The sequence below is a fragment of the Trichosurus vulpecula genome, chromosome 1, assembly GCF_011100635.1.
Source record: "Trichosurus vulpecula isolate mTriVul1 chromosome 1, mTriVul1.pri, whole genome shotgun sequence".
Lineage (NCBI taxonomy): Eukaryota > Metazoa > Chordata > Mammalia > Diprotodontia > Phalangeridae > Trichosurus > Trichosurus vulpecula.
The window spans coordinates 523,728,959-523,747,341 of NC_050573.1; the positions used below are offsets into that span (position 1 = coordinate 523,728,959).

Sequence of the window (18,383 nt, forward strand, 5' to 3'; positions counted from 1 at the left end):
GTGAGGGTGAGATGATGAGTTCAGTTTTAGACATGTTGAATTTCAGGTGTCTCTGAGACATGCAGTGTGAGATATCCCTCAGGCAGTTGGAAATGCAAGATGTCAGGTCTGTTGAGAGATTAGGGCTAGATAAGTAGATTTGAAAATCTTCAGTGTAGATCATTGAATTCATGGGAACTGATGAGATCAGCAAGTGAAACATTATAGAGGGGGAAGAGAAAACCCAGCCCCACATCTGTGGGATACATTTCCAGTAATGATTCTCCTTGGTGATCCTCACCTCTTATTGGGCATAGTATTGTTGTGTCTTTATTTGTATTATTATGTGTGTAATAATTAATATATAATAGTTTATGTTATGATTTATTTCTTGTGATTTAAGTCCCCATTAGATTGCAGACTCCCCAAAGAGCAAGACTGTCTTATCTAAATTTTGTATCTCCCTGATTGATTGATCCTATACCAAAATAATAGTTACTTGATGTTTACTGAATAAATAAGCATCACCAGAATGTCATTCAGTAAATATTTATTAACTGCTAAGTGCCAGGTTACAGTGCTAAGCCATGGGAATACAGAAAGATGAAAAAGAGAGTCCCTACCCTCATGAAGTTCACAGTCTAAGGGGAGAGACAACAAGTAAACAAATATGTATAAACAAGCTAGGTACCGGGTAAATCAGAAATAACAGAGGCAAGGCACTAGAATTAAGAAGGTTTGGGAAAGGCTACCTGTAGAAGATGGGATTTCAGTTGAAACTTGAAACCAGAAGACAGACATGAAAAGGGAGAGCATTTTAGGCATGGGGAACAGCCAGAGAAAATGCCTGGAACCGTGAGATGGGGTGTCTTGTTCTTGAAACAGCCAGAAGGCCAGTGTCACTGGATGGAAGAGCATATGGCTTAGCGGAGAATAAAGTGTAAGAACTGGAAAGGTGAGTAGTTAGAGCTAGGTTATAAAAGACTTTGAATGTTAAACAGAAGATTTTTATATTTGATCCCTAAGATCACAGGTGTCAAAATTGAGACCTAAAATTTCAAAGTGCTGCCCAAGCCAGATTAAAATGTAATTGGGAAATGGTTAACAAAATAAATAAAAATATAGTATGATGTAGATGAGATTGATTGGTTGTGAGAGTTGGGCTAGAAGCAGGACTGGTAGTTTGAGAAGTGAAAAAGCAAGGGAGGGAAGAAGGTAACCAAGTGGGGCAGGATGGTGATGTCTGGAGGGTCGCAAGCAGAACCATGAGGGGAGTGAAGGATGACTGGCCCAGGCCTCAAAATGGAGCCTTCATTGATAGGAGCTAACTAATCAGAGAATGGGATAAGTGTGCAGAGAAATATTCAGGTTGAGAAGGCAACTGAGGCATGGTGTCAAGAGTTTTTTGAGTAGGGAATGACATGATGAAAGCTTTGTTTAAATAATAGGAACCTGTCAGTGATGTGCAGAATAGATTGAAATAAGGCAGATCAGAAGCTGGGAAGTCAGTTTTGAAGCAGTTTCAAATACTTTGAGTTTATTATGAAATTATATGTTTTAGGTAGTATTTGTTAAAATAGCTTAGAAATGCCTTCTTTTTATATCTGGGACTCATTAATTAGTGGTCCCTGCAATAATTTACAGAAACACACAGTTGACTTTGTTTTGTTCTTTGTGTTTTCCCAGCCCTTCTGTGGTTATAACTTCTTTCTTTATGTCCAGCTTAGGCTAATTTAACTGGCGGTGGAGTTTCCAAGTAGTTCATGTGGTTTGACTTGACAATAGTGTCTTTTTGAAATTGCCCCCAGAGAGATGGCACCTCTTTCCTACTGAGACAATGTTTGTACTTTGTTTCAGTCCTTAATGCTGACTGACTCTTTTTGTTCCAATCTAAAAAAGAAAAAATGCAACGGAGCTAATAACTTAGTGTTCTCGTCAATAGAATTCTTCTGATATTTTGTACTTTGAGGCTTTCTGGAAATAGTTCTGATATAGTTGCAAAAAGAGTATTTAATCACCTTTAAATCCAGAATATCCCTTCAGTGATACAAATTAAAAATATTCCCAGGAAGTTTAAAGAAAACCTGACCTTAAATTTTTAATCATGAAACGTTTCCTTTGCCCTTCTGACATTGATGCTACTATTAAAAAAAATGTGAACTATCTGAAAACAAGGTGAGGCAGTATAGTGGACAGAGTGCTGGGCCTGGACCAGCACTCCAGAACCAGAACCTGGTTCAGACCTTCACTGCCTCATCCTGGGGGGAAAGAAAAGGAGGGTAGCCAGAATGATCTCTGAGGTCACTTCCAGCTCTAAATCTATGATCCTAGGTGATCCTCTGATGCTACTAATTATTGAAATGGAGGGTGGGGGGAGAGACAGAGACTATTTGACTTTGACTGTGTTCATAATCTATCAACTCTCTCCAAAGCCTAGGGTACAGAATTGTCTTTTGCTATCACTTTTTGGTATTAACAGTTTAAAAAAGAATGAAACCCTCAAACCACAAAATATCAGGTCACAAAATACAGGAAAAATGACTAGAATTGATACCTCTGGGCCCTGTACCAACAGTTTAATTTCCTTTGATTTCTGAATAAAATGGGTGTTTTATTCCATCCTCTGGACAGTCTTAAGAGCTTTATATATTTATATATTTAGTGCCTTTAGCAACATACATTTTCTGTGGACCCATTTTTTTCTCTCACCTAGAACATAAATAACCACCAACCTGGAATAATACATTTTAGAACCTTCATGAGATGCCCAGCGGTGGAAATCCTAAGTGGGACATTTAATGGCCTGCCCAGAGGATAGAAGGAAGCGGCAGAATTGACCTCAGTGACTGCACTAAGAAATGAGTTAGGGGTACTTGCTTCAGGCATTTAAATGTCCTTCACAAAAACCACTAAACCATTTGGATGTGATGTGATTTTTAAAAACTAAAACAATCTGCCAAGTTCATTGTTAGCTGCTTTACTTTGGAGACTTTAACACAACAAAACATTGCTTTATCCTTTCTGCCCGGTTGTCTTTCTTCTTTTTTTTTTGTATTTATTTAGTATTTTATTTTTCCCCAGTTACATGTAAAATTTTTTAACATTTATTTTTAAAACTTTTGAGTTTCATGTTCTCTCCCTTCCTCTCTCCTTCATTGAGAAGCAAGCAGTTCAATAAAGGTTATACATGTGTAGTCATGCAAAACATATCTATAATAGTCATGTTGTGTAAGAAAACATAGATTAAAAAAAACTCAAGAAAAATAAAAACTTTTTAAAAAGTCACCTTCAATCTGTATTCAAACACTGTCCATTCTTTCTCTGGGGATGGATAGCAGTTTTCATCGTTAAGTCCTTCAGAGCTGTCTTGAGGATCACTGTATTGCTGAGAATAGCTAAGTCATTCACAGCTGATCACCTTACAGTATTACTGTTACTTCGTACACAGTGAATTTCACTTTGCATCAGCCCATGCAAATCTTTCCAGGTTTTTCTGAGAGCATCCTGCTCACTTCTTATAGTACAGTAGTATTCCATCATAATCACATGCTACAACTTGTTCAACCATTCCCCAGTTGACATGTGGTATCCCCTCAGTTTCTAATTCTTTACCCCCAGAAAAGAGCTGCTATAAATATTTTTTTTCCGTATAGGTCCTTTTCCTTTTTGTTTTTTTTTTTATCTCTTTTGGGATACAGAGCTAGTAGTGGTATTGTTGGGTAAAAGGGTATGCTTGGTTTTATAGCCCTTTGGGTATGATTCCAAATTGCTATACGGAACGGTTGAATCAGTTCACAGCTCTACCAATGGTACATTAATGTCTCATTTTTCCCATACCTGCTCCAACATTTGTCATTTACCTTTTCTGTCCTATTAGCCAATCTAATAGGTATGAGGTAGCACCTGAGAATTGTTTTAATTTGAGTTTCTCCAGTCAGTGGTGAGTTAGAATTTTTTTTTCATATGCCTGCCCAGCTGTCTTGATGAAGTAGTATGATTAAATGAAGAGTTGAATTTTGAGTCATTAAATTAGGTCCTCATCTTGAGCTCACTTGCCTGGTAACCCTAGACTAGTCTTGCTTAACTTCTTTGTTTTTGTTTTTTCTTTCTGTCAACTTTTAAACTGGTGGGATTTTTTTTAATCACACAACCATATGAGAGAACCCAGTACCTAAGACTTTCATTTTAAGTTATTAATAGTGCAGGATATTTATTCTACTTTTCCTCCAAACCCATTTTAATCAATATGCAATTCTAAAGTGAATCTGCTATATAGTAGCACAGAACAGCTGAAAAGCAAAGACAAGACTTCCAAGCTATGTGGTGTGGACATGCTAGCAAGGTTTTATCATGCATTTTGGCTAAAAATTATATAGACCATATGGTCATTCTGGAAGCAAACAGCTCCCAGTGGTTTGGGGAAACCGAAGTCACAAACTGTTTATTAGTTCCTATTGGAAAGTCACCACGAGCTTGTCAGGAAATGAGCTTTTGGAGACCTAGAAATTGAGAGCTGTTTGAGAAGACAGTGTCCTTGGAGTTAAGCAGTGCCATTTATGATGCCACTATGTGCATGAGGGGGAAAAAGAAGGGATGATGCACATAAAAGAAAAACAGAAGCCAGTAAAACATTTTGGGGGGCCAGCAGCAAATAACTAAAAAAAAGTGCTCAGAAGTAAAAGCCCCTTCAAAAAATTGAATTCTCCATACAAAACATTAGGAAGAAAAATGTTTCTGTTAATAAAAGTGTATTACAAATGCACTCTTGATAGCTCTTTTCTTTTTTACTATGGGATTAAAAAAGTGCTATATTTAGTTTATTGAAGATCCATGAACTGTTGTCCTGAAGAAGCACTTTAAGGTGTTACAGTTTAGAGTATTCCACCAAGTGTTCCACAAATTCCACAAATGCTCGGTCATCCTTGTACTTTACATCAGCCCAAGAATATTACATTTTTCAATGAGCCCACCATTTAGAAGGTTTGGGGCAGTGGCAGAAATTGGAGAAAAAACTATTTTCCAGCTAAATATGCCTCTGTTGTGTTTCCTCAGAATGTAAGCGACTATCAATCCAATTACTAACCCATATGGTATAGTAATAAACCTGACTTTATAGGGCTTCTTTCAGCTAAAGAGTCCAGATGCCTCCAGAGTTTACAGCCTCTGGCCAGAAGTTCCATTTCATCTACCATTGCTGTGCTGGCCTCCAGGGTAGAGCAGCAGTCGTATAAGAATGCATGACAAGACTACTCACTAATTCTCAAGCTGAAGGAATAGAATATTCTCCCTGTTGAAATCATTGGAGATTTTCCTATTTCCAAAAAAATTCCAACATGAATATACCTATACCTCATTATGCACTTTGCATAAATGAACAGACTCTAAAGAATACCATTTGCAATATTTTCCCCTCTCTGACTTACTCTGTTTCTTTTGCTTTTCATCTTTACCCAGGTGATGCCCACCAACCCCAGGTGGCTCCCAAGCCTATGTTCTGGGCCCTCTTCTCTTTTTCCCCCTCTATACTGGGAGCTTATTTCATGGTTTTATCTGTTCCTACATGGGTTCAACTATCAGTTCTATGCAAATGACTTTCAGACCTATATATCCATCCCTAATCTCTTTCCTGAGCTGTGTCACCAACTACCTTTTGGACATTTGGAATTAGATACTCTATAGGCCTCTGAAACTCAGTGTCCAAAAGAGAACTCATTGTGTCCCACCCCTGCCCAAAAGCCAAGCCTCATCCCAACTTTCCTATTAACTATTGAGAGCACCTCTGTCCTTTCAGTCATTCAAGGTCACAACCTCTATGTCTTCCTCATTTTCTTGCTCCCAGTTACTCCACATATCCAGTCCATTGCCAGATATATCTCCTTCTCTCCATGTACACAGTCATCGCCCTACTACAGGTCCTCATCCTCTGGCCTGGACTACTAAAGAAGCCTTTATAGTTGCTCTCCCTGCCTCAGGTCTCTTTCCACTCCAGCCCATCCCTCATTCAGATGCCAAAGTGGTTTTCTAAAGGGTCGGTAGCACCATGTTGTACCTCCACTCATTGAATTCTGATGGCTCCCTATTCCCTCCAGGAAAAAAATACAAAATCTTTTAGTATTTAAAGCCCTTCACGACCAGCCCATTTCTTACCTTTCCAGGCTTATACTTTATTCTCCTCTATAGTCTAGTCTGGTTATGCTTACCTTCTTGTTTGTTTCTCACAGATGACCCTTCATCTCCCTTCTCTCCGGGCCTCCTAACTTCCTGGCGTCCCATCCCTCTGTCCCCATCATCTCCCCCACCCCAACCCCTGCCACATGTTGAAATGTACCTACCGTGTATCTATGCAGTAATTTATATGTTGTTCCCCCATTAGAATGTGAGGTCCTTTAGAGCAGGGACCCTGTTTTTGCTGTTCTTTATATTCTTCGTGTTTATTTAGCACAAGGTCTCCTACATAGTGTTTAATGAATGCTTGTTGGCTGGCTTACTGACTGGTGTGAATATACTTAGCTGCCATGTTGTCACTGAGGTAATGTGTAGGCCACTCAGTCTCTGATTGAGAGCTTAGTTTTGTCATTACTGCTTCAAACACTTAAGCCCCTGATGGACACTTGTCATGTGACCATGGGCAGATTACTTAACCTCTCATTGCCTCCATTTCCATACCTCAAAAGAGGAAGTGATAATACTTTTAGTTCCTACCTCTCAGGGTTGTTGTGCTTTTTAAAGTAAATTTCAAAGCACTATACAAATAAGAGTTATCCCCACTCAACCCAACTTGGGTTTCTAAGAAAAGGGGTGAGGAATTAATTGTCTCTTCTCCCTGCTGTTTTTTTGGTCATTGTTTAAACCAGAAGTTCTTACCTTAGGAGTTTATGATTTCATGGGGTCTATGAACTTGGATAGGAAAAAATTACATCAATTATTTATTGACATAATTATTTCAATTTAATTATTATCATTTCAATATAATTGATTTCCTTTGTCATCATATGTATTTTATTTTACGCACTTAAAAACATTCTGAGAATTGAGTCCATGACACAAAGAACCCCTGGTCTAAATGCTGACAGTCACATAACTCCATAGATCATTCAGGCAGGAGAGGCCAGAGGAGGAGGACCTGTAATCTAACCTTCTTTATGTTACGCATGAGGAAACCTGGTTCCAGAGATGGGCAGTGTGGTTGTTGCTTGGAGATGGAATAGCACAGTCATCTACAAATGCAGAGAAGTGTTTTTATGATTATCTCTATATTGATTAGTTCACCAAAGGTTACTTTGGCTCCCCAAATAGATAGAATACTAATGGGGCTTTTAAAATGTGTTTTATTAATTTGAGAGGCGGGCGATGTATAGGATACAGCATTCACCTTTCTGGGAATCAAAAAGACCTGAGTTCAAGACCTCCTTCTGACACATTCTGGGCATGTGACTGGACAAGTCCATTTACCTCTCTGTGGTCTAAGACTGGGGGTGTCACCCACTGACCCATACTGAAGGAACCCTGCAGGCCACATAGTGACTTAGCTTTAAAATGTAATGTTATCTATATATTTTTTGTCTTTTTATTTTGTTCAATATTTCCCAATTACATTGGACTTCTTCAGGCTGCTCAGGTGTTGGACACCTCTGTTCTTCATGACTAAAAATATAAGTTACAGAGAAGGTACTGACCTGCTTTGGACAAGGGAGTTCCCTAGGCCAATGACTATCCTGTGATGCTTACACATCGCAATAAAGAGACCATAAGATTTAGAGTCATTTAGTTTCTCAGTGTCCCAGGAAACTAAGGCTATACATTACAAATAAATGATGGTAAATTGGTAGGAGGAGTTCTACACTGGAAGTTTATCCACACAGATCCTGACCTAAAAAAAAAAAAAAAGATGTTAAAGACTCCTCCCTACAGAGGAAAAATACTTTTGCCTTTTTTGGTTGTTAGAAATGCATTTGGGATACCTAGATATATGTGTGAAATCCAAATTCAGTGACTTTTTCCACAGAGTCCAGTGACTGTCCTGGTTTTTCTCATACCTGTGTCACTGCTCCTTCTCTGTCTCCTTTGTTGGGTCCTTATCCAGATCACACTCTCTAACTGTGTAGGTGTCCCTTAGGGTTCTGTCCCAGGCCCAGTTCTCTTCTCCCTCCATACTGCTTGGTGCTCATCAGCTCCCATGGATTTAATTACCATCTCTATGCCTCCTGCAGCCTCTCCACTGATGTCTAATCTCACATCTCCAACTACCTTTCGTACGTCTCGAATCGGATGTCCGTTAGACATTCTAAACTGAACACGTCTAAAATGGAACTCCTCTTTACCCTTAAACCACCAGTATCCCCTCCCCAGCCCCCCACACCTTCCCTATTACCATAGAGGGCACCACCATTTCATCTTCCCAGTCCCTCAGGCTTGCAATCTAGGAGTCATCCTTGACTCCATACTGTCTCTTACCTCTCCAGCACCCTCCCCCCCCCCCGCCCAATCCAGAATGTTGGCAAAGCTTGTCGATTTCCCCTTTGCAACATCTCTCAAATACACCCCCTTCTGTGCCACTGCCGCCATTCTAGTGCAGGTTCTTAGCATTTCATGACAGTAGTTTGCTAGAGGATCTGCTCATCTCAAGTCTTTCTCCATTCACCTATCAAAGTGATTTTTGTAAAGTGCAGATCTGACCATGTCACCCCATCCCCACCACTCCTGGCCTCCACTCACTAAACTGGTGGCTCCTTATCCCCTCCAAGAGCAAATACAGAATGCTCTTTCTGGCATTCCTAGCTCCCTCTTACCTCTCCGGTCATCTTATACCTTACTCCCTTTTTGTTGTTACAGTTGTTCAGTCACGTCCGACTCTTTGGGTTTTCTTGGCAGAGACTTTACTAGCATTGACACTGGCTTCCTGGCTGCTCTGTGACACTTTATCTCTCTCTACTCTGGACATTTTCTCTGGCTGTCCACTATGCCTGGAATGCTCTGCCTACTGCCTTCCCTGGCTTCCATTAGCTACATCTTTACAGGAAGCCTTCCCAAACCTTTCTAGTCCCGTCCCCCGTTCATTATTAGCTATTTTTCCTGTATGTGGCTTGTTTGCTTATATTTACGTGCCTGTTGTTTACCCCATTAGATTATAAACTCACTGAGGACAGGGTCTATCTTTGCCTCTTTTTGTATCCCCAGGGTTTAGCACAGTGCCTAGCAAAGTAGTAGATACTTGATAAATGTTTATTGATCGATTATAAAAGCGCTGGCAGCAAAAGAATTTGTTTCATTGAATTTAGTAAGCAAATAATAGAATGGAACCTCAGGCATAGTTTGCGTCTTCTGATTTGTCTTGAGATTAACTGAGAGAGTGTGTATGTGTCTGTGTGTGCAGTCTGATTGGGTTTTTTTTGTTTTGTTTTTTGGGGTTTTTTTTGGAGGGGGGAAGGCAGGGCAATTTGGGGTTAAGTGACTTGCCCAAGGTCACACAGCTAGTAAGTGTGTCAAGTGTCTGAGGTTAAATTTGAACTCAGGTCCTCCTGACTCCAGGGCATGTGCTCTACTCACTGTGCCACCTAGCTGCCCCAGTCTGATTGTTTCAATGTTACTAGGAACATTCTCCTCACTGATATAATCAAAAAATTGAGGGCTTCATCAACTTTGCAGCTTCTAAATTGGTAGATGAGGGACTAGCACCCCAGCTAGAATCCAGTATAGTATGACCGTAACGAGCTTAAGAAATAAATAAAACCTTTATTCTGAGTTGTCTGCCATTTATTCCCTTCGACAAATTAAGGAAAATTTTTGTTCAGTGACAAATAGGAGTTTTTGGACTTGGATAAGAACTTTCTGATAGGGAATTGTCTTCATTTTTATAATGAATGGAAATTTTGTTTAGGCATTTCAAATTATTGGGGTGATTCAGCCTGTGTTTTTCTCATTGTGCTCTTTTATTTTCTCATTTGTATCCTTGTGGACTCTAAACAAGATTGGTTGGAGTCACACACTCTAAGTTCCATTCAAGCTCCAGTGTGTCTGCAGTAGGTATTGAGTATCAGCATTTACTACTGTGCTAGAAAACTATAAAATAGAAATAATACCTGTTATGCCTGCTTTGCAGAGTTACTGACTTATGGAAGATCATATGTGGGGGGGGGGGTTGCAAACTTTAGAGTGCTATGCAAATATCACTTATGATAATAGTGGAAAATGCAGGAGAAACATGCCCTGCTCTCAAGGAGCTTCCAAAATTACTATCCATAAACAGTTTGAAAACAAGTAGTAAACTCTCTGTTATTTCTTGTGAATGCAGTAGTTTCAGAAAAGAGAAAAGGATGAATGTGGCTTAAACTAATCAGAAAGCTTACTTAATTTCACATTGAAAGATAGACTTTTAGGTAGGTGAAGGGTGAGTGGGAGAACAGTTCAGATCATAGGATCCTGGCTGATAGATTCAGACTTACTGTTGTTGGAGGAGCCCTGTCGGCTGTCTGGCAGTCCCCTAACTTTATAGATGAGGAAATTCAACCCCAGGGCGGGTTGAGTGACTTACCTGAGATCCCACAGCAAGTAAGGGACAAAGGCAAGGTCTGGATTAATGTTGTCTTAACTCAAAAGACAGTGTACTTTTCATTGGACCGCACGGCTTCTAGGACTGATACGAGCAAGACATGAAGAAAGAGTGAGCATGGAATGTGTGGGATCAGTGAGTAGACTGGAGTGGAGAGCTGCCTGTTGAGGAGTGTTGAGAAACTCGATATGCCATAAGGCCAAATTATGGAGGACATTATAAGCCAGGTGGATGTTTGAATTTAATGCAGTGAACATTATAGGAAGCCTCTGAAGAAGAGAGTGACACAGAAAAAGCAGTAGTTGAGGGAGATTTAATCTGGCAGTAGTGTACAGAGTTGATTGGAGGGGAGGATGAAGTTGAGTCACAGAGACCTGTTTAAGTTGTCCGTGTGGGAGGTGACGGAAGATTAAGACTGACCAGAGGAATAAACAAAGACAAATCCAAGAGATAAATTGCAAGCCACATGGTACATGTAAATAGAGATTGTTATTGATGAAGAAATTACCACATTTGGGGGGGGAGGGTTTGGATTTAGGTATAAGGAAAAGGGAAACCAAAGATCAATATTGGGAGTATTTCCTGAGACAAAAGTGTCCTGAAAATATACCAGGGGGCCAAGCATGTAAGACCACAAGTGGCATTTTTGTAACCCCTGGGTTACAAAACCCTGGGCCTTCTTACTAATTGAATATGCCTCTTACTTATAAATCACCTTCCATGGACCTCACACAGTCGCTGACATCATCTTATTCAATCTCACCACCTCTCTCCCATTAGGAAATTGTGGGAATGTGATTAGGAAGCTATGGAGCTATAGCAGGAAAGTGATTCACCCAAGGTCACATAGCAGTACAGTTGGGCTGAGGCAGCAATAAGTGTTCTCCTTTCTCGTGGTTGAGCTTGATGTCAACAACCAATCGTTAATCTCAATGAGAATCATTGGTGAGTTTTTCTTAAGTATTTAGGTCTGCGTATGGATGAACTTTGTGCTATTTAATTTACCTTGCTAATCACTCTGCCATTTGCAACTTACTTTGGTTTCATCATCTTACCTACCGGGATGGATGAAGATAGTTTTTATTTCATTGTTATAAAGATGTTTTTTGAAAGGGGGTTATGTATCATAAACTGAACCAGATTCAATATGATCCTAATTAACCTTTGTACATAAGCAGATCCTAAGGTTGCAATCAGATAACATGTGTGACCTCCTCCCTTTTATGATGTAATCAATTCCACTATAATGAGCCTTAAATTGAATAGGACATGTGAAAAATTGCTACCTTCCAAATGTGAACAAACTAATTTATTTGAAGACTGTGTTCAAGATTATCTTAAAATTACAGATTTTAGAGCTGAAAGAATACCTTAAGATTTCATTCTGTCTTACCCTGTTATCCCCTGTTTTCTTTTATAAATGGAGAAAATGAGTCCCAGAAAGTAAGTAAGCTGCCCCGAGGCAGTAACAGAGCTAGCAGCCCAGGCCCCCATTCTTTCATTCCTATTCCAGTGACGTTTTATGTTCCCTTCACAGTATGGCATTGAATTTCTAAAATCTAGAAATTAACCAAAAGGTTAGCATTTCTTTCAGGAGAATTTGTAGTTTAAAAATACATGTATTTCTAATTTTATTATAAAAGCTTTTTATCACTTTTGTAAAAACATCACCAACCCATCCCAGGCTTACTGGTATCATGTCCATTTTAGGCATCTGACAAGAATGAAACATGTTGGCCTAAATTACTACAGTGTTAATGCCTCAGGTTGTAGTTTCATTTTTTTATTAAAAGTAATTCATAGTGTGACTTCTTTTTTAAAAGACTGGTTTCTTGTTTTTGTTTTGTTTTTTAGGTTGTGGGGTTGAGGTTCCATTCTACTTTGCTTAAGTACAGTATCAAATGATAGTTTTGGAAAAAGTGAAAATCTTCTAACTTTAAGCTTAATAGAATAAATGTTGGTAACATGACTTGAAATTCCAGAAGATCTGAATTGTGATTAAATTTTTGGTATCAGTAAATTTGGTTCAGTAAATTTTGGCTTTGTTTAATATTTTATATGAGAGCATTTTTTCCTAACCTTTTGGTCTCAGGACCCCTTTGCAATCTTAAAAATTACGGTGCATCATTCTTTTGTATATCTGTGTTATAGCTATTGATGTTTACCATATTAGAAATTAAAACATCCTCATATTATTATAAAAATAGCTTTGACCTCACAAACCTCCTTACATGTTTTCTGGAACCTCCAGGAGACCCTGATCTGCACTTTGAGAGTAAAGCTTAGAGGAAGAGTGAAAGGAAATCTGAAAGAAAACAAATTACATACATGTCCATGGCAGTTGTGAAGTGTGAGTCACAGATCAAGGGTGAGATTACACTCAGAGGATGTGCTTCTTCTATAGAGGTTTCTCTCAGAGTAGCACAACAGAATTTAACAATATAACTTTTAAATTAGAAAATGTTATTACATCCATTTGTTCAGCGAGCAGTAAGGCTCTCGCCTACAGGGCCTTGCTAATACAGACATAAGGAAGCAGCCCCTGTTCTTAAGCATCTTATATTCTATTGAGTGGGAAGTAAAATACATATAGACTCTGTGTGTGTATGTATACACACACATTATTATAGATTGTTAAACATTATATATTACATATAAACATTATATAAATTAGTATATTCAAAGTAAATATAAAGTAATTTTGGAAAGGGGAAGACATTAGAACTAAAGGACTTGGAAAAGTTCTCATATAGAAGATGGAGCTTGAGCTGATCCCTGAAGGAAAGTGGGAATTCTCAAAGACAGGTGAGGAGTGAGTATATTACAGGCACAGGGATCAAAAAGGCGTAACCTAGAATGTTGGGTATGAGGAACCAGGGAGTGGACCTGTTGGGATGATGGATTATAGCGTGTGTGGTGGTGGTTAACAGGTAATAAGCCTTAAAAAGTAGGCTGAAGATAGATTGTGTTGGGCCCTAAATGTCAAGTGGAAGAGCTTGAGGAAGTAGAAAGCCACTGGAGCTAACACAGACAAGTGATGTGGTCAGACTTGTGCTTTAGTAATATCGGTTTGGTCATTGTTTGTTCACTAGTTTTTCCTGTGTTAAGTCATATTATAAAGAACTTGAAAAAAAATAGCTAAAGCTATAGAGTCCTTTTACAAAGACGTATGTTTTACAAGAGGGGTGTGGGTGGGTGTGGGTGTATATGGGTAAGAGAGACACTGTATACTGATGCTCAGACAATGACAGTCCCTGTTGATGAGGTGGCCCTTTTGCTTGCCAGAGCCAGCCCTTCTATATATACCATTGATTGCATCCTCTTCTAACATCTCCAGCAGATTGCCCCCATCATCATCCAAATTCTTTCTCTAATTTTCACGTCTCCCTCCCTTCTTCCCTATTGCCTACAAATAGACCTAGGTTTCTTCCATCCTTTAAGAATATAAACAAACCGTACTAAATTCTGCCATGTCACCAGTTATTGTCCTCTATCTTTCTTTCCCCTTTTAGCTAAACTTCTTGAAAAAGTTGTCTTAACTGGTGCCTTTGTTTCTTCTCACTCTTAATAAACCCTGTGCAGTTCTGCCTTACAGCCTAATCAGTCAACTGAAACTTTTCTCTCCAAAGTTATAGGAGTTGGGTTTGGTTTTTTTTGTTTTTTGTTTTTTGAGGTTCCATTCAATAATATTTATTAGGCACTGTGCTTACCATTGGGGATAAAAAGAATGGCAAAAATTGCTCTATTCTCAAGGACTTCACATTCTAAAGAGGGAGACAATTTTAAATAAATTGGCATATACAGAATACTGCGCACATGGTATGGAAGGTCACATTGTGGAGAAGATTGTAGCAGCTGAAGACCAGGAGATGAGAAATAGTTTACAGTTCTGTAAGGTCCTTCAGGACAGGGTGCTGTGGACTTTCTAGGAAGTATCACCTCTTGATTGACTGTTACACTAGATTTCCTAATTGGTCTCCCTGCCTCAAGTCTAGCCCCCCTCTGATCTTTTCCCCACACACCTGCCAAAGTGGTCTTCCTTCCTTAATAACTAGCTTGACATGTTACTCTCCTACTCAGGAAACTTCAGTCTCTTCCCTGCCATCCCTAAAATCAAATATAAACTCTCCTTTGGCATCTGAAGCTCCTTACAGCCTGACCATTGACCTTTCCAGCCTCATTTTTCATTACTCCTCCTTGTGAGCTCTGTGTTCCAGCTGAACTGCCCCATGGCTTATACATGACACTCCATTAACCCCCTTCACGTCTTTTCGTTGGTGAGAAAACATTCTCAACTTCCCTCTGCCTCTTTAAAGCCTCCCAGACTCAGATTAAGCACCCCTTCCCACAGGAAGCATGTCCTGATCTCCCTAACTGCTAACACCGCCCTACTTCTCTAACCTGCCTTGAATTAGTTTTGTATTACATATATACTTAAATAGTACATGTTACTATTCCATCTGGCGTGCTTCATGTAAACTCTTTAACTGCCTGGGCTGTTTTATTCTTGTGTGTGTTTCCCTATCACCCAGCACAGTGCCTGACCTGTAGCAGATGCTCAGTACATACTTGATCATAGACTCAGAATCTTACAATTGGAACAGGTCATTTAGTACAACTCTCTCATTTATAAATAAAGAAACTGAGGCCCAGAGAAGTTGACATGACTTGCAGCTAGTTTCATGGCAGAACCAGGATTCAAAGGAACTCATACTTTTTGGTTTTTGAGCCTTCAATTTTGTGAGCTATTGGCATGCAGATGCTGCTTCTCTTTCTTGCTTTCCGAGGCACAGCCCTCGACATTCAGATCTAATTGATTGACACATTTACTGAAGTACCTAGAAAGTGTCAGGCAGTGCACTGTACATTCAGTTGTCTGAGGGTTTAGAGTATGGATTGGGAGTCATTAGGTCCAGGGAGCGCAGTGTTCCCCAGGGGTCTGTTGTATGAGCTGTTGCTGAATGGGGGAAGGGCAGGTTGGATCAGTTTGTCATCTTGAATGATAAAATCAGAGAAAGAAACCATTTTTAAAAGGTCATCTAATTGGGCCTATATAAATTTCTGCACCAAGACATATAACAATTGGAGGCAGCTAGGTGGTGTAGTAGAGCCCTGGCCCTGGAGTCAGGAGAACCTGAGTTCAGTGGGCCACAAACACTTGACGCTTAGTAGCTGTGTGACTGTGGACAAGTCATTTAACCCCAATTGCCTCACAAGAAAAAAAAAAAGTATAACAATTGTTACTTTTTTATGAAGGCATTGAAGCTTGGATTTCAAAGGTCACATTATTAATCACAGTGCCAGAAATGCATAAAGAGCTTCTATTTCCTTTTTTTCTCTTAGCTTAGATATAAAAGTAAAGGCAACCGGGAATAATTTAAACTTTTTTTTAAAACAAAGATATCTCATAGGAACAGGGGTGGTTTTATATTTGTTAATAAAGCTATTTGTAGATTTCTAAAATATCACTTGAAAGTTAAACTAATGTTCCACTGTCTTGAATAGTTGATGTCAAAGGTCAAGAAAAAGCAAATTTTGAATTCCTCATCATTGCATTGCTTAATGTGCTGTCATATTTGCAAAGCAAATAATAGGGGAAATTGAGTTTCTGTGGATTTTTTCCCTACAGAAAAGTAAAACAAAAGTCTTAGTGAATCTGTTTGACGAGTGCTAACTCTTTTTTGTTGTTCTTTTCAGTACTTTGTGCCAAGAACCTTGCAAAGAAAGACTTCTTCAGTAAGTAAACGCCTATTGCTGCTGACTTACAAAATTCTTAACATGTATATGTTTATGAACTTTTTTAAACCTTTTAAATAAACGCCTAAATCAAATCATTGGGTGTGTTCCCCCTAATATTGTCCTCTGTTGAATGAACTAACAGAACCTGGCCTAGACAAGAACCCATGACTCCATTCTCATGTGATCACAGATCAGAGACTATTAAGCTTAGAGGAAGAAAATCTCCTCTTATCCCCCCACACCAAGAACATTCTGGTTAGGGCACTGGACATGCAATCAGGAAGAGCTGGATTCAAATCTTGCTTCAGACACCAACGATGTAAATACTATACAGTGACCCTGGGCAAGGGACAGGGAACACACATTTGTACAGTGCCTGCTATGTGCCAGGAACTATGCTGAGTACTTTTTGCAAGCATTATCTCGTTTGATCCTCACAACAGCACGGGGGGGGGGGGGGGGGGGGGGGGGGGTAAAGTGTTCTTATCACCCCAATTTTAGAGTTGAGGAAATTGGGGCCAGTATTTATTAAGTGACATGCTGTGGGTCACACAGCTAGCACACATCTGAGCCTGGATTTGAACTTGTGTTCCTGACTCCAGGCCCAGTTCCCTGTGCACTGTGGCGCCACCTAGCTGCTTCACTAAGATACTCAGCCTCTCAGAACTTCAGTATCTTCATCATTAAATGAAAGAAATTGAACTTGATAGCCTTCTGAGATTACTTCCAGCTCTAAACCTGTGGATCCTATTCATCTGTAAAGCTTGCTATTTAGAGGGATCTCACTGTGAGTCTTTTTTATAAGGTAGAAAATTCTTTTACAAAGTAAATAATTGTCCACCTTTGTCGTTAAGTTTTATATTTTCACGTATACTAAAGCGTCATTAATTCGTACTCCATTGTTTGGGAACTTAATTGGACAGGGCCTACACTGAAACTAATTTTTGCTTAGCAGGCACTTTCTTCACAGATAGGACAACCTAATATTGTAAACAAGATTTGCTGTTGACATTTAAAGTCAGTAGTTCGACCTGAGCTTTAGGAAAATCACTTTGGTGGCTGAATGGAGGATAAATTGGAGAGGGGAGAGGCTTGAGGCAGGCAGACCCACCCGCAAGGTGTTGCAATAATCCAGGTGTGAAGTGATGAGGGTCTGCACTGGAGTGATGGCAATGTCTAAGGAGAGAAGGGGGCGTATTGGAGAAGTATTGCAAAGGTGAGATTGGGGGGTGAGATTGTGAGGAGTCAGGGGTGACTCCAGGTTTTGAACTTGAGGAACTAGTAAGGTGGTGCTACCCTCTACAAACAGGGGGAAAGATAATGAATTCCATTTTGGAGATGTTTAGTTTAAGATGTCCACTGGACATCTAGTTCAAGATACCTGAAAAATAGTTGACAATGTGAGATTAGAGGTCAATAGAGAGACTGGGGCAGGATAGGTAGATTTAAGAATTGGCAGCATAGAGATAGTAATTGAATCTGTGAGAGCTGATGAGATCACCAAGTGAACGAATATAGGAGAAGAGAAGTGGGCATGAGACAGAACCCTGAAGGACAACTATAGTCAGAGGGTGTGATCTGGATAAGGATCCAGCAAAGGAGACTGAGAAGGAGTGATAGGTAGAAGAACCAGCAGAGAGTGGTATCTAGAAAACCTGGGGACTATCAAGAAGAGGAAAGTATTGATAATGTCGAAGGTTGCAGAAAGGTCAAGAAGAATGAGAATTGAGAAAAGGCCATTAAGAAATGCTCTTCAGGAAAGAGCAGTATCAGTGGAATGATAAGATAATAAACTGGATTGTAAAGAGTTAAAAAGAGAGTGCAAGGAGAGAAAGTGGAAGCACCTGTTGTAGATGTCTTTTTTGAGGAGTTTAGCTAGGAAGGGCAGAAGGGATATAAGGTAATAATTAGCAGGGATTTATTATTGAATATTCCAAATTAACCTTTCAAGTTGAAGAGAGATTAGACTTGTTTTGTTTGGTTCCAAAGGGCAGATGTGTAGAACTTATAGGGAATTAAATTGCAGCAAAATGTAAAGGGAAACTTCCTGACAAATGTGTGTAAAAGTGGAATGGAATGAGTTACCAGGGAGTGAGCACCTCCTCAATGAAGATCT

The 18,383-nt window shown here is 39.5% G+C and overlaps 1 protein-coding gene across 2 annotated transcripts in view; it reads left to right on the forward strand.

Moving 5' to 3' along the window:
* SMURF1 (SMAD specific E3 ubiquitin protein ligase 1) overlaps nucleotides 1–18,383 on the forward strand; it is a 107,650-nt gene that overhangs the window by 50,594 nt on the left and 38,673 nt on the right. For both annotated transcript variants that reach the window (XM_036741198.1, XM_036741199.1), the window contains exon 2: nucleotides 16,226–16,264. In XM_036741198.1, the coding sequence (XP_036597093.1) occupies nucleotides 16,226–16,264 (39 nt within the window). The remainder of the gene's footprint in view (nucleotides 1–16,225; nucleotides 16,265–18,383) is intronic.